The 18,366-nt window shown below is 38.7% G+C and overlaps 1 protein-coding gene across 1 annotated transcript in view; it reads left to right on the forward strand.

Annotated features, from left to right (window-relative positions):
• LOC149535421 (uncharacterized protein At4g37920-like) overlaps positions 1–18,366 on the forward strand; it is a 69,041-nt gene that overhangs the window by 26,756 nt on the left and 23,919 nt on the right. The window contains exon 5 of the mRNA XM_089807748.1: positions 16,641–16,828. Coding sequence (XP_089663874.1) covers positions 16,641–16,828 — 188 coding nt within the window. The remainder of the gene's footprint in view (positions 1–16,640; positions 16,829–18,366) is intronic.

The raw sequence follows: 18,366 nt of genomic DNA on the forward strand, positions 1-18,366 counted from the left end.
GCTTTATCTCCTTCCAAGATTAATTTGCTCCTGCTGTCGGCAATAATCATGTGCAATTTGGATCAGATTAATCCATACATATCTCTATAGTATTGTAGATTATCCTTTGTTTCTAATCCTCAAACTTCTATACTGCTGCAAAGGATGAGTCATAGTAGTCACTTAGATATGCCACACGATGGAAGATGTGTTGCACATAGTGTGTGATTACCACAATTGTAGGTATGTTGGACTTCAAATACGGCTAACATCCTCATGGTGTACTGCTGCAAAAAATACTACTAAATGATCACGTCAATAATAACTAGCTTTTAATATGATAACACCTTTGGCATGCTGACATTGCACGACTCTTACTTAATCTCTGCAATTGATGTTGTACCAAAGCTCTGTTTGTTAGATTGTGGTGACTGATCAGGAAAGTACTGTACATACTCCATAATTTTGTGGGGTTCGGGGAAATTTTTTTGGTACTATTCGTAGATTCGCCACTAAAGTTATGGCTAATTTATGGCCGACATGTTATAACCCTAAAGTGGTTCAATACTTGTATAAAAGGGCTTAGGGTTTGGGATTGTTTCATAGTGTGATGCGAAATTGGTTCTTGCGGTGGTGTTGAGCTATAAGGGATTACAGATTGTAATCAGCTTGTAATCACTGGATTGTAATAAGATCGGACTTGTTGTTTGGTGGATGTAGCCCAGGGATTGGGTGAACCATGTTAAATCTTGGTGCCTTGTGTTCATTTTTGTGTGATCTATTATTTTTTGTTATTGGTTATATTTGCATGTAGTTTTTATTTCTGTCCGTGGTTTTATCCTAACACTGTCAACTCATAGTGAATTCAGGATCTTTTAGTAAATAAGGTGACGTGCCAAAGATTGAATGTCATATACTTTCATTGTTCTGACCATTGTTAACCTTAATTGGATTGCTCCATCAAGTGGCATTGTTCTTTTGTTGATGCTTAGGGAGCCTCAAGAATGGGCCTACTTTGGAATCTAGAAGCTATTGACATAAATGTAATAACCTCCAACGGTTCTTGGTAGTTTGCTCGTGGAGTATCTAAATAGTTAAATGGGGGCTTTGATCTCATAAATGTCTATGGCCCTACAAACACATGTGGTTTACTAGATCTATGGGAACAAATTTCAAATATTCTTCATCAACATCAAGACAACTTTTTCGCCATTGGAGGTATTTCAATTCTATTCTTCACCTAGCAAATAAATTGGGGGGTCTAGGATGGGATAGTGCAAAGTAAAGGAAATTTTTGTTATAACAATTTGGCTGAAATCCCTTTCTAGTCTAGAGACTTCGAAAAAAGATAGACAGGTTCTTGACAACTAGCAACTGGGCTTTTCTTCCACGGGATTTATTTGCAATCATTCTACGTAAAGCAAGGTTTGATCATTTCCCAATCAACTTATGTATAATGGAGGGTGTTATTCTAGATCATTGCCCTTTCGAATTTGAAAAGATGTGGCTTCGTTTTGAAGTTTTCATAGAATTGATCGAAGACTAGTTGCAGGCATTTCCACAATGGGAAGGTACAAAGCTTTTAATTTGTTCAAAAAACTTAAGTTCTTAAAGAAACAACTAAAAAATAGAATAGAATAGTCTTTAAAAACATCTTTACCCAAAAAATGAGGATTGAAAGTGAACTCAAAGATCTCAATGAAAAAATTATCAAAGAATGAATGACTAGTTTTGACTTTGATGTTGAGAAGTCCTTGAAGGAAGAATACGCAAATGTTTTGCAAAAGGAGGAAGCCTTTTGGAGACAAAAATCCCGAGAGACTTGGCTTCAAGAAGGGGACAAAAGCACATTTTTTTTTCATAACTCAGTTTAAGCTAGACGCTCTATTAATAACATCTATTCCATAAGGACTCTATCGACAATCTACTATTGGAGAAAGAGACTCTTCATAGGGAAGGTGTCAGGTTTTTCACTGAATGGATTAGGATAGAGGATGCCAACTTCCATTATCCTGATAAGATAAGATAATGTCCAACAAGAGACCAACAAGGGTCTAAGGGACTGAAAGATACAACAGTACAGTGAAGAAAAGTAACCAGCAGGAGCACCCAACGGTAATTGGAAAAAAAAACGCTACAAAAAGAGAAAAGAAACAACCAGAAGAAAGAGAGAAGGACCATTAGTCCTTTTTCGGCACAAAGAAATCCTGTATAGAGGGATAAGGACCACGATGAGCAAGGGGTTGGGTCCAGCTTCTTCTCCGCCTCTGTATAATTGTGGGGGTAGGGTGCTGCTGTTTAAGGAACCCAAGCTGAGGTTTGACCGATCTAGTGTGTCTGGAGGCAAGCGAATGGGGTCATTTCCTGCAGCCAAAAGTGGGTGTGGATGGAAAGGAGTCCGTGATGAACCGATCCAGGGTCTGGTTCAGAGGGAACCAGAGTTGTAAGGTGCGATCTCTGAGCTGGGAAGCCTCTTGGAGGTAGAGTGCAAGGCACCTCTGGTTCGAGTAACTGAAAAATGCAGAGAGGGATTTGTAGTCTCTGAATAGGCAGTGGAATCTACCTCTGATCTCATAGTAGATGGGACACCTGAAGATAAAATGGATCTTTGTTTCTGTCTCGAATAAAGTGCAAAGATAGCATACCCGTTCCTCTCTAGACAGGTGGTGATCAGTCTAGCAATGGAGTCAGTGAGCTTCGACTCTAAACGACTCCAAGGTGATGCAGAGGGCATGGCACCAACGACGACTCAAATAAGAGGGGTGAACAATGATACCATCCCAGATCTCCAAAAAATGCTCAGAGTAGAAGGCCATCCAAGGGCGTGAACCATTGGAAGGGCTGATCTAAGCCGTGGAGATGTATTGCTTGTAAATGTTGAATCTGACATGTTTGTTCCGCTCCTGCCGTGGGGGAGGAGGTGAGCGGGAGCATCCAGCAAGAACTGGTATGGCAAAAGACAGTCGATGTCAATATCAATCGAGCTCAGTAAATAGTGGCTTGGGTGTACCAAGAACGAGCCCTATTTGTCCCAATTGAGCTGGTTATGTCTTGTGAGGAATTGAGCTGGTTATGTCTCGTGAGGAGCAGTAAGCAAGCTATCAGTATCTGCATCGGCCCACAAATGAGTCCGCGAAGCCTTTGAGGTGGTGAATGAACCAAATCAAGTCGAAAATGGCATTGAGCTTGAAAGGATGAGCTTCAAACTTGGCCAAAACAATACTATGTGGAGTGCAATAGTGGCAACGGATGATCTGACCGAGGAGAAGTGTTTGCACCCGCTCGATCGAAGCTCAATCAGAGTCAAGAAGAGACAAACCCCAAATCAGTGCACCATAGAGCACTATGGGTCTGACCAGAGAGTTCGATAGAGAAGGCTTGGACTTAGTGTCCTGGAAGTTGTGTCAGAAGCACTGTCTCTCAAGGAGGGCAAGATATCCCATTCCCTTAGCCACTCTAGGAAGGTGGGTAGGTCTCATGTTGAAATGAGGGCCGAAGAACTTGACCCCCAAATAAGTGCATGAATAGACAATCTCAATCTGTTGACCCTGAAAGTTGAAGTGGAGATGTGAAGTCTTCAAGCAGTTGGAGACCATGACCCGAGTCTTGCTCATGTTCACCAGTAGCTGGCATTGATTCACAAAACGAAGCAAGTCGATCAATAAGCCTCTGGAGCCCCTCCGTAGAGAAGGCTAGGAGGACCACATCATCTGTGAACATGAAAATGGAGATCAGAACTTGGTACAAGTAACAACCATCCCCAGGGACCAAAGCCTCACTGAGAAAGGACTCAAGCTCATCAATATAGATGCTGAATAGTGTAGGGGAGAGTGGACATCCTTGCTTCACCTCGATGGTGTTGTGTATCGGATTAGAAAATCCCCCAGGATTCCTAAATCTGCCAATCACCGTCTTATTGAGTCTTATGATTGTCGTCACAAGATGTTAGAAGTGCCAATATCTCTGAGTCTCTGAAAGAGAGCCCCCCTAGGCACCGAGTCAAACGCCTCACAAGTCTATGAAACAACAATAGACTTTCACAGAATGGTGCCGGACCTCCTCAATGATAGCCCACAAGGTCATATAATCTATGGTTTGATAGTTTGCATGAAATCCAGCCTATGCACTAGCACAACATTGTCGCCTGTCAAGGTGTCTGGTAAGGATAATGTTCAACATTGTGGCATAACGAGGGGGAACAAAGTGTGCCAAAAGGATTTTAGATCACTGGTGACTATCGCAAAGGGATCGACACTGAGAAGCCACAAAAGCACACTTCTTGTAGCGGATAAGGTGGTGATATGAGGAGCACAACTATGTGTATGAGGGGGAGTGGGTAGTGAAGGAGGCACGCAAGGAACGGTGAAAAGACTTACATTTATCGTCAAACCAAAGATTCATTGTTCAGGATTTACGGTATGGCCAAGGGGGGAGAAGGTGTGGTGGGGGATGGAGAGGAGGGCGGATTCCCAGATACCATCAGCAACCAAGTCAAAAAGGGGTGATACTGGGAGGGGTTAGTGAAGCGGTTTGGGGGAGCAGTTGTCTAAGATGGAGGGTGAAGATGTAGTCATCGCCATCAGAGAAGCGGAAGGTGGTATGGGGGTACCTGGATAAGGGTGGGGGGTGGAGCTAGGTTATGGCCGGGGGGGGGGGGGGGGGGGGTGAAATTGATACAAAGGCTGAGGATAGAGTGATCAGCTAGGGGGGCGAGTAATGGTGAAGCTGGTGATGGAATAACAAAGGCAGGTACAAGAACGTAGTCCACCACACTTGCACCATTGCAATGGGGCCAACAGGTGAAGGACTTTGAGCTCGGAAAGCAAGGGCGTCCATTCAACAATCAGCAGGTCAGAAGACTCGCAAAACTAAAGGAGATGACGATCATAACCCAAAAGAGGCCCCAGGCTATCAGAAGACTGGCGTTGAAAACCCATGCTAGTCAGATTAGTTTCTCTCGTGCAGATCAAATCAGTAAGGCGGCTGTGCTGGGGGGTTTGGAGGTCGCTGGTCCGAGCATTAAAGTCTCCCAAAATGATGATGTCGCCCAACCCAGAGAACTTCAAGATGCACTCAATAAGGTCAGAGAAGGGATCACCATCGATAGGACTATGGATGGCATATGGTGAGGTGATTGGTGGGAAGTAACATACTGCGATGAAGATATCTTTGGAAGGCCTCACAGAGTGGCTAACTTGGATTCAGATCCACATGAATCAAGCTGTGGTATCAGAGTGGACAACCGAAGTAGCACTGAAGAGTTCATCTCTGATCAAACAAGTAATACCACTCGAACCACGAACACCCCCAGAAGCACGAACCTCCTCCCTACAAATAGAGAGCCACCTAAACCCGCCAAATCCTAGGAGAGGGCGAACCAGACTCTTGCAAGTCTTCGTGACAACAAGAATATCCGCTGAACCCACTACATCAACAAACAAACTCGGTAATGACCAAAGAGTGCCATTACTGTTCCAACAGTTGACATGGAGGGAGCCAAAGGAGGTAACAACTCCATGTGATTGTTGGCAGGACCATCATTTGGCTAGAAGAGTCGGTCTGTGATCCCAATCGATGGGAGGGGATTCACAAATAATAGCTCTAAGGTTACAGATCACCGCCCATTTACCGACACGCCTCATGCCTCGCCTTCGCAACCAAATTCCTTGAATGTCACAATTTGGCCACCTGTGCTCTTGTGAGGTCCTCATCTAAGATCTTTTCTAGGAGAGAGGATAGCTTCCTCTTTGACTGGAGAGCCCACAATCTATCCAAAGGTGAGGTGAATCTCAAAAGAGTGTACTATCCAGTCCCACCCAATATCTGTCCAACGAAATATTAGTGATACCTAGTTGGTCAGTGAGAAAGGATTGGCAACTGTCATGGGATTTGCAGTAATCGTACAAAGGCCCTGCACTCTAAGGTTAAGCTCACAGGCCCTCCTCCATTGTTCCTTGGTAATCTGTCCCTGGACGATCTTCTCAACACCAATAAGAGGATCCTGTATGGTATTCGCACAGAGAGAGGCCCACGACGTAGCCTTTTCAAAGACTTTGTTTTCGATAGAAGAGTAGTGTGTTTGGTCACAAGATCACAGTGTTGTTTTATGAAGGAGTACAGGTCTCTTAGTTGATTGATGACTGTGTCAAAGTGTTTCGTTATGTCTACTGTTTCAGATAGGAGAGTAACAAAACAAGCGGAGATGGTGGACGAGTTGGATTCAACTTGGAGTTTAATTGCTGCAATAGTCTTAAAGAGTTCGAGAACAGTTTCATTTAGGCCCCGGTTATCAGCTTCAGCCTTCAACAGCCTATTAGAGAGACTCTAGTATGTAAGTGGGGGTTTTGGAGTGTTTGCTGTTGGGATAATAGGTCTAGTACCTGGGGAAGGCTCAGAAGATCCCATTTAAAGCTAAATGCAGAGTGCTGGCCGCAATGGCAAGAAGAAACCGCCTGGTGTTCGTGACAGTTGTGTATTAAGGCCATTGTTATCAATTGAAGCAATAGGGAACAACACCGCAGGTTGAGTAGGGAGCTGAGAGCTATATGCAAGCAACCGAAAAGGATTTGGGGCCAGAGCAATGACAGTCGTCATGTGGGAGCAAGAACAAAACTAGTAGTTGGGGGCAAGAAAGGGAGGAGAAAAACTGATGAAGCAGTGGTCGAGGGAGCCGTGGTAGGAGAAATCGTAGTCACGTGAGGGAAGCCACCAACAGAGACACGCGGGTGACGCAAGGGCAGCCACTGGCAAACGTGAGCAAGGTCGGGGCTCCAAATGCGAGTAGGGTGAGCAACTGATGACGAAAAACCCGTCCTGGTTTGAAACATGATGCTAGGAAAATCAGTCTGAGCAAAAAACAAACATGGGGCCAAAGATGAACACCACACCAAACCAGTATAGGAGGGAACCCTTGCTAGTAAAGATCTATCACAGGTAGACTCACGTCACACGGGAGCAAAACCAGAGCCATCGAGGGTCGTCGTGCGGGAGTCATCACGAGAGTCATCAAAGAACTATTAATATCTATTTATCTTCCTATTTGGGATTCCTAAATCTCTTTGATGACAACTTCATCACAATTGGAAAATCTTCTTCACCTTCTTTGGAGATTGCCATTAATGAGCTCTACCTTTCCTTCTATGTCATAGGATTCATTGAATTTCATCCATGAAGTTCGAATCTGGATGACTTTTTATCCTTTCCAACTTGAGGGTATTCTCAACTTGATTCCACCATGTGTCAATGAGGCTCAAAATATAATGTTATTGGACAAAGTCTCACTCTCGGAGATCAAATCTGCTCTTTTTGAAATGGGAGAGGATAAAGCCTTGGGTCCAAATGGCTTCCCTACTATTTTTTTCCAAAAACTCTAGAACATTTTTGCCCAAGACATTTGGGAGGTAGTTGAGGAATAAAGAAAAGAGGGTTTTGTCCCCAAGTATCTGATTAACACCTTCATTGCTTTAATCTCAAAGAAAAAGGAGACAAACATTTGAGAACTTTAGACCGATTGCTCTATGCAACACTATTTACAAGATCATTTGCAAATTTATTGCAAATAGACTCAAATTAGTGTCACTTTGTCATCTCAGTGGAATAGAGTGGCTTTGCCCTAAACCGATCAATTTTTGAAGGTGTTATAGCTGCATATAAAACCACGACTCTATACAACAAGCTCGTGCAATAGAAGGTTGGTGAAATTAGACATCAAGCGTGTGTATGATGAAGTCAATCGCTCCTTCCTACTTGTAGTACTTCGCATAATGGGGTTTGATGCCAAATAGATTTAGTGGATAGAATCATGTATAAGCATGCCAAGATTCTCCATTCTAATTAATGGTAGCCTGCAATGTATGTTTGAAGGCATGAAAGGCATCAGATAGGGCGATCCTCTCTCCCCCTTGTATGTTAATTATGGCAGAAGCCCTGAGCATATTGATTTCAAACTATAGAGTTCTTGGAAGTTGGAAAGGAGATAAGTTGGTCATCAATGTAGAGCAAATCACACACTTGCAGTTTGTCGATGACTCTTTACTTTTTGGTGTTTCTTCCCTCAGAGAGGCACACATGATGTGCAAAACTTTAGATGTGTATAGTTGGGCCCCAGATCAAAAAATCAATTGGTATAAATTGGCTATCTTCTTCCACACTTTAGGGAACAAGAAAAGTGAGATTGGTAGAATCTTAGGTATTAAATTGGGTTCTTTACTAGGAAAATACTTGGGTGTTCCACTATGTGGGGGTGCAAGTAAATCTTTTTTGTGGAAAAATCTGGTAAAAGATTGCTTTGATAGAATGGGAAGCTGGAAAAGCAGATGGTTATCTTCAGTGGGCAGAATTCTTATGTTGACATTGGTGATCTCAGCCATCCCAGTGTATTTGATGATGTGTTTCAAAATCCCCAAAAAGATCATTAAGCCAATCGAACAAAAGATGAGGATGTTTTTGGAATGGTGTATAGGATCAAGATAAGCTACCTCTTGCCTAGGATAAAGTTTGCTCAAATAAGGAGGCAAGAGGCCCAAGCCTCAAGAAGTGCCACACTAATGAAGCTTTAGGAGCAAAATTGGTTTGGCACATGTATACCCAACCATCCTAGATTTGGGTGAGAATTCTAAAATCAAATTATTTAGACACTGATTAGAATGATTGTATTTTAACTATTAGAAATCCCCCAAAAGGATCTTGCTATTTGGAAGTTTCTTGTTTCTTGTTGTCCTATCGTCACGAACCACTTACTTATCTTGGCAAGTGGGGGATGGTGTGGATGCAATATTTTGGGAGGATTCTTGGGGATGTTACAAAAATATTCCAAACACTGTAGACTAGGCACAACTGTAAAACAGGTGCAAAGCTAGTTGGGCTGATAATTACAAGATTACATAGAGCTTAGAGAGGACCCTCTTGGACAACACAGAGAGGATGGAAAGATGTGGAACATTTTGACACTCCAAATATACATATAAATTAACTACAAAGACTTCTTAACTCTAGGGTGATCACTTGGAGCAATGCAATTCATAAGATTATTTAGTGTGCAGCCCAAAATTGCTCCTATCTAGTTAAGAATGGGTACATCCTTTTTGAAAATTCTTGGTAGAGGAGGAATGGCCAGTAGAGCTTTCTTGGAATATCTACCAAAAGCAGGATCTTTCGCATGGCTAGCAAACAGAGGTAGAATCTTAACCGAAGATAGGAGAAAGAAGTTGGGTGTCCAAGGAACATCCAAGTGTGTCTTTTGTGGTGTTGAAGAGGAAACTGTTGTTCATCTACAAGTCTTATGCAAAGTTACAAAGGAATGTTGGTCAATGCTTCAAAGGAAATTGAATTAGAAGGGCCCTCGACAAAATTAACTTAGATATCTATTTCTAGAATGGCTGTAACTTCAAGCTAAGTCTACTTTTTCTAGTAGCTAGACTTCAAGTCCATCCCTGCTCATTTGGGAAATCTATAAGGAACACAATAGAAGAATCTTTCAGAAAAAAGTAGAATCTTTAGACGAACTCCTTCTCAGAATCAATAATGCTATTCATGAAAGTATTGGTGTTGTACCTAGAAGATTCGGTCTTCCCTCCACACCTTATACTTAGAGTGACCAACTTATCCAACAAACATGGCTAGATCTCATGTTTAGACCCATGAATGGGTCTGGTGAGGTTAATCTTATCACTTCTCTTACAACTTCAGTTTAATGGGAAAAACCACAATGTATGGTGGAAATGCAACTTTGATGGGGCTTCCAAAGGCAATCCAAGACCTTCAGGGACAGGCTTTATTATTAGAGATGGAAATGGTGACCTAATTGCACTAGGGGAGAAAAACTTCAAGATGGTATGAATAATGTTACAAAAGCAAAGGCAATTCGGCTAGCAATTAGACCTTCTAAAAAATTGGGGGTTACCAAGTTACACGTGGAGGGTAACTTATTATTATTAATGTTGTCATCAAAGGTAACATGGAAGCATGACATCTACAAAACTACATCCTCAACATTAACCAAGAATTGGTCACTTGGAGGATTTAGATTCACACACATTAAAAGAGCAGGTAACGTTGAAGCAGATAGAATGTCAAGCTGGGGACTGAATCTCAACATGTTTAAAATAGTAACTGAAGACTTCAGAAATGTACAATGGAATGATGTAGCTTTATCAAACTCCTTGGCCACCTCCCATAATAGGACACATTCTCAGCCTTATTAAATGAACAAGCAATAAGGTTTAGTGTTAAGTGTGCCACATTCAAAAAAGTAAAAGTGAATGTGATGGGCATTTATGGAAACACAACTTGCCACCTTTGTTGTGGCTTTTGAACTACTCCTTGTGAGTTGGCAAACAAAATGTTTTTTTCAGTTTTGTTGAGGGCAATTGCTGGGTGAAGAAATGGAGTCTTCCTTCACTCTGCAATGTGTGAATCAAAAAAATCCATCTCATGGAGTCAATGGGAAGGCACATTGGATAACATGTTTCGATTCATTAATGCTAGACTCACATATGTGATTGAATTTCTCTTGGGTGAGATGTTTTTTCTAGTGGAGAACTGCTACTGCACTAACACAAATGTTTACTCTATGATCTTGGCATGGGCATTGCAAGTGAGAGAGTCAAAGAACATTACGAGGTTTATGATGCATCAATTGGTTCTAGAGAGAGCCCTAGTTGGATTGGACAAATTCTTCCTACCTCGGTTCCTAGTTGGAGAATTCATTTGGGTGAAACAGAAATTGGCATTGACAAAATTCAAGGCACAAAACTTACCCCGTTTGTTTTGAGATTTGTGGAAAGCTAGACACACAAACAATTTAGGCATGCTAGGAAAGGTTGGTTTTCCCTAAAATTGTTTGTTATGCAACATGTTACAGACCTAGAAATTGAGCAAATGAAGGCTAGGGTTTGATGGATGAAACAAGATGGAGCTAGGCTTGAAGAATGCCAAAGACCTCGTGTGGCGGGCGACTATGGGGATAACCAATGGGCTGAAGCCAGGGTGAATGCTATGCTGCGGGCAAGGATTGAGGGCTTTGTCCCGAGAGCCCTAAGATGAAGCAAGAATGCTTCTAGACAACCCTTCAGTAGGGATGGGGTGTGGGTTTGATTGTGGTTTGATGATTGAGGTTTTGTCCTTTTCTGCTAATATGTTAAAATGCTTTAGTGTCTGGTAGTCAGTAGTCGAGGTATTTCTTGTTTTGGGGAGTTTACATGTTGGCTCCTACAACAAGGCAATTAAAGAACTCTGTTTTTTTGGTTTCTTCATTGAAGTTAACTTCTAGGAAGTTTGTTTGTCTATAAGAATCCTTTGGTTTCCTCCACTATTCCTTTTCAATAGTTGGAACATGCAATTGTACTTGTGTAAGTCTGGTTTGAGATGACCAGTTTATAGTCTTCAAGGTTACGCTTTCTTGGCCATAAAGGGCTATACAATTTTCATAATTTTGGTGGGTAGGAGATGGATGGTATTATTTCAGATCATGTGTTTTGAAGGAGAATTACACAGGGATGCTTGGAGTCTCATAATGCAGTCACAGGTCCCACCTTTTTATTGTCTTCACGATCTAGCATCACTGTTTTTAAATATTTTTCAGAGAAATGAAACAGTGGGCAATCCAGTTTTGTCAACCCTGCTGTAAGGGAACTTGTGGTTCGACAGTTTATGTGTTTGGTGGGCTTGGTTTAAAAATTATTGTAAAATCTGCCACTAGAGTCTCATGAAATTTTGAAATTTAAGGACTCTTTACTTTGTCAATAAAATAAAAAATTATTACCAAGATTGTTTTTTGAAAAATATTAAATTAATATTAATTAAAAATAGAATATATTTTAATTTATAGATATTAATAATTTTTTTGAATTTTAATATACTGGGAGTCATTTTAAAGAGCTACAAATTTATGAGGTATTTTATATCCATAAAAATTTATAGGCAATCAAGTAGTTTAGAAAAAAAATTCAAAGCTATTGTAGAAAAATATAAAGCAATTTATTTTACTTTGGAACTATTTTATTCTATTAAAGTTAACCCAAAACAAATATTTTTACTTTATATTCTTTTTATCTTAGAAGTTGAGTCCTTTAGTAGAGCCTCTCTGGTCATGGTGTGGTCTGAATTGAGTTCAGGTGTAGGCTTGGGCCTACAAACTTGGCTTTGGATAGGGTTGGGCCCATAAATTGTTGGTTTGGCTTTCGCTGGACCTGACCAAACCTAAGGGTTATTTGCACATTTGCTAAGCAATTCCTAGGCATTTTTTGCCTTTATATTTTTTTGAGTTGTTTAAAGTTTTCTTTTTGCCTGGAAAGGTCAAATTGACCCCAATTCTAATTTTGGCCACTAAAAACATTGAAAATGTAAAACTCATTCCATATATGCACAATTGAAGAAAAAACAAAACTGTTTGTTTCCATTTCCTAAAGAGAGTTGAAGATTGATTGGTGCATGCTCTAAGCTGGTTTGTAATAGTATTCCTATGAGGTTATGACTGTTGATTTGTTTTGAAAGACATTGAAAAGCAAGATTTTAACAAAATAGGTAGGCATCATTTTTATAAATTTTTTCCCTTGTAATTTTTTTTTAACATATTATAATGAAATCTCTAGTTTTTCTTTATTTTTTTATTTTAGTTCGTGGTTTTGTGCCTATCCATTTTTTCATTTTAGTTCGTGACTTTGTGCCTATCCTATACATAATTTGTTGCATTATATGTCAACACTTGCACCACATTCTCCTCATCCACCTCAACTAAGACCTCCTCTAACGCCTCACAAAGGGGTGTAACATTTTTTACATGTTGATAAACATGGAAACACCTGAAAATGAAACAATATGAATGATTCAATAAAGCATAAATTAAAAATTAGAATCACTAAATCAATGCACTGAGGGAAGTACAATCACCTGGGGAAGAAACAAGGGAATTCAGCAGTCCCCTTTTTGCTTGTATCGGTCCAACCAAAAGTCATGATGGTGCAACCCTTCCTCCATATCAAGCACTTTTCCTTTATGTGGCTTTTACATCAGCCACTTTTTCTGTCAAAATTGGATGCTTTAAGTCATCTTTATTAGGGGCTTTGAGCCCTGCCCCCAAATAATTATGGTGTCAACCATATTTTTCCAAAAAAGAAAGCAACACATCTCACAAATAAAATAAATATGATAGGTATTGTAAAATGGAGAGTTCAACTTCAATTTTAAACTCAACATACATCTAAATATAAAAATTCACAAAAGAAGCAAACAATAATTTTTAAAACAATTAAACAAAAACAACTACCTAGCTTGCACTACCATTGGAACTGAAATTAGTACTATTACTAGAAGGAGTAGTAGTAGCACTAGCATTGGGATGAAATGGAGGCATGGAATAAGCCTCTCCAATAGCATCAATGAATGAAAACTCCTTCCTTTGCCTCTTTCTCAGTTCTTTTTCCATCTTAAATTTTTCTAACTGCACTGGCACCTCACAAACAACCCCAAGAGGCACCTCTCTGCAGCCCACAATATCATGGCTGGTATGTGTGCAAGATGGTATTATAGTCTATTAATTCCTTCATGATAAATTATTTTGCAATATGCAGATTTCACCTCTTCTTTATTTTTCTCAAGAAAAATTTCAGCATGTTTCTAAGTGGGTCCTTTCTAATTGGGGTTCCAGACTTCTTGAGAAAATAATTTGAAAAGCTCAAGGCTGCTGCAATTACACATGACTGCAAGAAACTGTATGGTTTGTTCCAAAAAAAAGTGTAGGTTTTGCTCTTTCTTTGATTCAGTTAAATAAAATAGAATTGTTTTTTGAAATATTAAAAAACAATGCAGTTTTTTTGGCTAAAAAACTCAAAATAAATAAATAAATTCAAACTTACCTCTTAAATCGAACTTGAAATTAAAAAAAACTCTTTCCAATTATTGATAGACACCTCTTGATGCACCAAACATTCTTATTGGTTGCCCTACAATGCACTCTAATTTGTTTTAACAACTCTCTTTCTCCTATTTTGCCAATCAAATGAAATGACAATGCTAAGTCTCAGGGTAGAGGGGCAAACATAAGTGGAGGAAAGAGCAACTCAAACACTTTTAAGCTGCTTGACTCTGCCTGAGTCCAAACGACATGATTCCTATAGACTTGCCAAGTCTAGTGAGTCTGCCAGACTTGCTGAGTCGTGCCTAAACTCTTCTGGACTTGTCAAGTTTGAGTCTAGGCTCTTGGGACTCAAACAATGCAGTTTTTTTGGCTAAAAATCTCAATAAATAAATAAATAAATTCAAACTTACCTCTTAAATCGAACTTGAAATCAAAAGAAAACTCTTTCCAATTGTTGATAGACACCTCTTGATGCACCAAACATTCTTCTTATTGGTTGCACTACAATGCACTCTAATTTTTTTAACAACTCTCTCTTATTTTGCTAATAAAATGAAATGACAATGCTAAGTCTTACAGTAGAGGGGCAAACATAAGTGGAGGAAAGAGCAACTCAAACACTTTTAAGCTGCTTGACTCCGCTTGAGTCCAAACAACATGATTCCTATAGACAGACTTGCTGAGTTGTGTCTAGACTCTGCCGTGACTCGTCGAGGCTCCTGGGACTCACTGTTAATGTTATAGCTTCAGTCGGATTGATTTGATCAAGAGATAAACTGTTATGATTACTAGTTAAATACGTGCAGATATCAACCATGGGAAGATACTATGAGACTTAATATCAGTGGAGACACCATGAGCATATACCTTCTCTGGTAGACATCATGAGACGTGATGTCCGTGGACATAACAAGAAAAGATATGAGTATGGTGAATGTCATATATTTGATATTCTTGGGCATACCATACTCTCCTGATGTTACTGTGAGGTAACAGTAGTACACTATGTTGTTTATTTGGATAGAAATTATCCTCCCTAGCTAAGAGGGAGTGTTAATGATTGTAGCTTTGATTAGATGATTCCAATTGATGAAATCAAATGTTTGAATGGATTATTGGCCTTAAACATTTGATGTCTATCCTTCACTATTATTATCATGGAGCATTATTAGTATTGATAATAAATTATTAAAGTGTGTATAACCACACACACATGCACACACACACATATATAATAACCATGATAATTCATTGAGCAAATATTATTTGTGATATATGTTAAAGCAATAACTAATGTGAGTTAAGATATTAACAAGAGGCGCGCACACACACACACACACACACACATATAATAACCATGATAATACATTGAGCAAATATTATGTGTGATATATGTTAAAGCAATAACTAATGCGAGTTAAGATATTAACAAGATTCATGTCTCTACGGGAGACATGCCTCTTTATATCATATATATATATATTGAAAGAGTAACTTGAAACACACAGAAATCGATAGTGCAAAGTAAAGTTACATCAGTGAATTAAAATATACATATGGTGAGATCCTTAACACTCACCAGGCCTGACTTGAATTGTAACTTGCCTAGTCCATGCGAGTGTTGTTTCTTTGGTTTGTTATATTCTGCACATATTACTTTGGCAAGGAGAGGTTTGACCACAGTTGAACTAGTGATAAATTTTTGATCTAATCAAACCTGTCACCACTGTCAATTTCTTCATCAGGTCCATTTATTCTGAGTACTGAGGTCCTTTAATTTGTCCTCCTCTGTTTTCTTTTGACAGTTGGCATCTAAAACTCAGTTTTAGGTGTTAATTTACAAGAATGAGTCTTCATGTTTGTGTGGTTTGAATGAGAACACCAAGCTAGCTAATTTAACCACTGTCGATTTCTTCATCAGGTCCATTTATTCTGAGTACTGAGGTCCTTTAATTTGTCCTCCTCTGTTTTCTTTTGACAGTTGGTATCTAAAACTCAGTTTTAGGTGTTAATTTACAAGAATGAGCCTTCATGTTTGTGTGGTTTGAATGAGAACAACTTAAGTCACCAAGCTAGCTAATTTAACCAATCATATCTTGGATTACATGGAGAGTATGCTTCTACATATTGTTTTTCTTTTGTTCAATTTGTATATAGCATGCTTCCACTTGAATTTTTTTAACCATTTAGATATAAATTCAGTGATATTTTCTTAGTAATGGGATATTATGGTATCATGAACAAACTCAATTTAAGAGTAAGAATCTAGAATGTTGCAATTTGGGTCTTTATAACTTAATTGTGACATTAGCTATTTAGGTGCTTTTTTTATTAGGGCAGGCGGTCATCCTTATCAACATTTACCTAAGCAGATAATTTTGTCATTTCTATTTATAAGAAATTTCATGTAAAAGTTTGTAGAGACTCTTAACTATCTTTATTTTGTTTGTATTTAAATTTTACTTGGCTTGTCATGTTCACCTGCCTGTTGTTTAGTTTTATTAGTGACTTTCATATTAGGCAAAAGTCCATTTCTGGAGGATGCAAATTTTACTCCTTTTGAACTAAAAGTGAGAAATCATTAGGTCTGACCATTTATTTTCTTAAGCAATGGCATCTTGTTGCTTCCGGGGCCTAGATATAATTTGAGCCTTTTCCCTGTTCAAATAAATAAGAGGCTATTTTAGTGTGTGCTAGAAGATTTTAAGTCAATGTTTTTGTTGTGTACAACAATGGTCACTCTGGTGTGAACTTTCATAACTTATCACTTTTAAGAGATGAATGATGTGTGATTTTTTTTTTATAGTGCAAAGATATTATGTTCCATTTGTATATGGATGCGAGGCGGGAACTTCAGAAACAAGTACCAAAAGAAGTACGAATAATCAAGAGTCTTCTAGCAATTAAAGATCCAGAAAAACAATTGGCAGATTTGGCACAGGCCTTTTCACCTGGAGATAAACTTCAAGGGAAAAATGCAAATGCATTGTACACGTAAGAGATATTTGTTTTTCCTTCCTTTATCTGATTTAGTTACTCATCTATTATCTGCACTGATTATAGGTGAATTAAAAATATTAAGAGTTAGCAGTCGGCCTATCTCCTTCCTTTTTTCTGTGAGCTGGACCATTAGTCCATCTGTATGCTTTCAGCATTTGTAAAATTATGAATGATAGGAAATTTCTTTATGTTTTTGTTTGAATGTGTATTGAAACTTTTTTATGAAATTGTATACAATTTTTGAGCAGCAACTTTATCCTGTTTACGCTTTGTAAGCTGTAATGAATATAAAATGTTGTGAATATGATTAAACAGTTGTTAAGTCTCCCACAGATGCGTACATACAAACTATATAACTCTCTCTTTTTCTTTTGCTAGAGGAGGATACTAATTTATAATGGGTCCATCACTTATCTATAGCATCTTCCTTTAGAAGAGAGATATTGGGGAGGCTTTTCCTTGTGATACACCCATTGTTAGTTATTATTGCAAAGAGCACAATTGATGGAGAGAAGCCTTACGAATTTGGGACCAAATGATTAGTTTCACCCAACAGTAAAATCTGTTAGTCTTTGATTGTGTGAGTGCTTAGTCTTATTTCCTTGCAATTAGTGAGTTAATACATTGCTTAGAGGATTGCAGTAATTCATGTTCTTCATTAGGATATGTTGTTGAGGAAATATTATCGGTAATTACTAATTTCCATTTTAGTTTACAGATCAAAATACCTCAAGAAGTCTCTGACACTTGGTTTCATTTTGCAGCATCTAAAGGATTCCTACGTTCTTTTGGCATCCAGATCTGAATCAAACCAGTTGAAACAAACAAAATTGTGTCAAATAATTAATATCCTCTAAGAGCAATTTGAATGGTGAACTTGTTGTAGATTAATACCTTAAGCCAAATTCACCAAGTTATGCAAAGGTAAGGTTACAAATCAACAAGATTCACAGAGCATTTCTGAATCCCAATCAATGCCCTTCCAATATGAAAGATTCTACATTAAATAAGATTTTGTGAAGACTTAAATCATCCATCTTGAAAATGCACATAGATCTCCAAACCAAGTTAAAAAAGAAACTCTGAGTTTATGCAAATTCAATATCTTTATTATTTTTATGCCAATAAAAATAATAATGCTCTACGGGCGAATAGGAATTCCATGTTACATAGGAGTGAATAGAAAATTTTCATGCCACATATGATCATAACAAACTATCTTCTAGAAGTATGTTTCCTTTATCCGTTTACTTGATTACATATGCAATGAATCTAGACATAATTATGTGGAATCATTTGATTCATTGATAACGGGTGCATGCGACATCATTTTGCTTTTCTTGAAATCTTCGTTTGCATTTTGAGTAATATCTCTTGACACTTGACATTTCCATTTTGAATAACTTTTCACTTGTGTAGATATTGCTTGTGTATTGGATCTTCATGGTGGATTTTGCCTTTGAATGTCATTTACCTTGACTTTCTTACAACTTGAAATTGTCTCCATCATGTCTCTGCATCTTGAACATCCT

This window comes from Cupressus sempervirens, chromosome 10 (assembly GCF_028749045.1).
Source record: "Cupressus sempervirens isolate cs-2001-9-10 chromosome 10, ASM2874904v1, whole genome shotgun sequence".
Taxonomy (NCBI): Eukaryota; Viridiplantae; Streptophyta; class Pinopsida; order Cupressales; family Cupressaceae; genus Cupressus; species Cupressus sempervirens.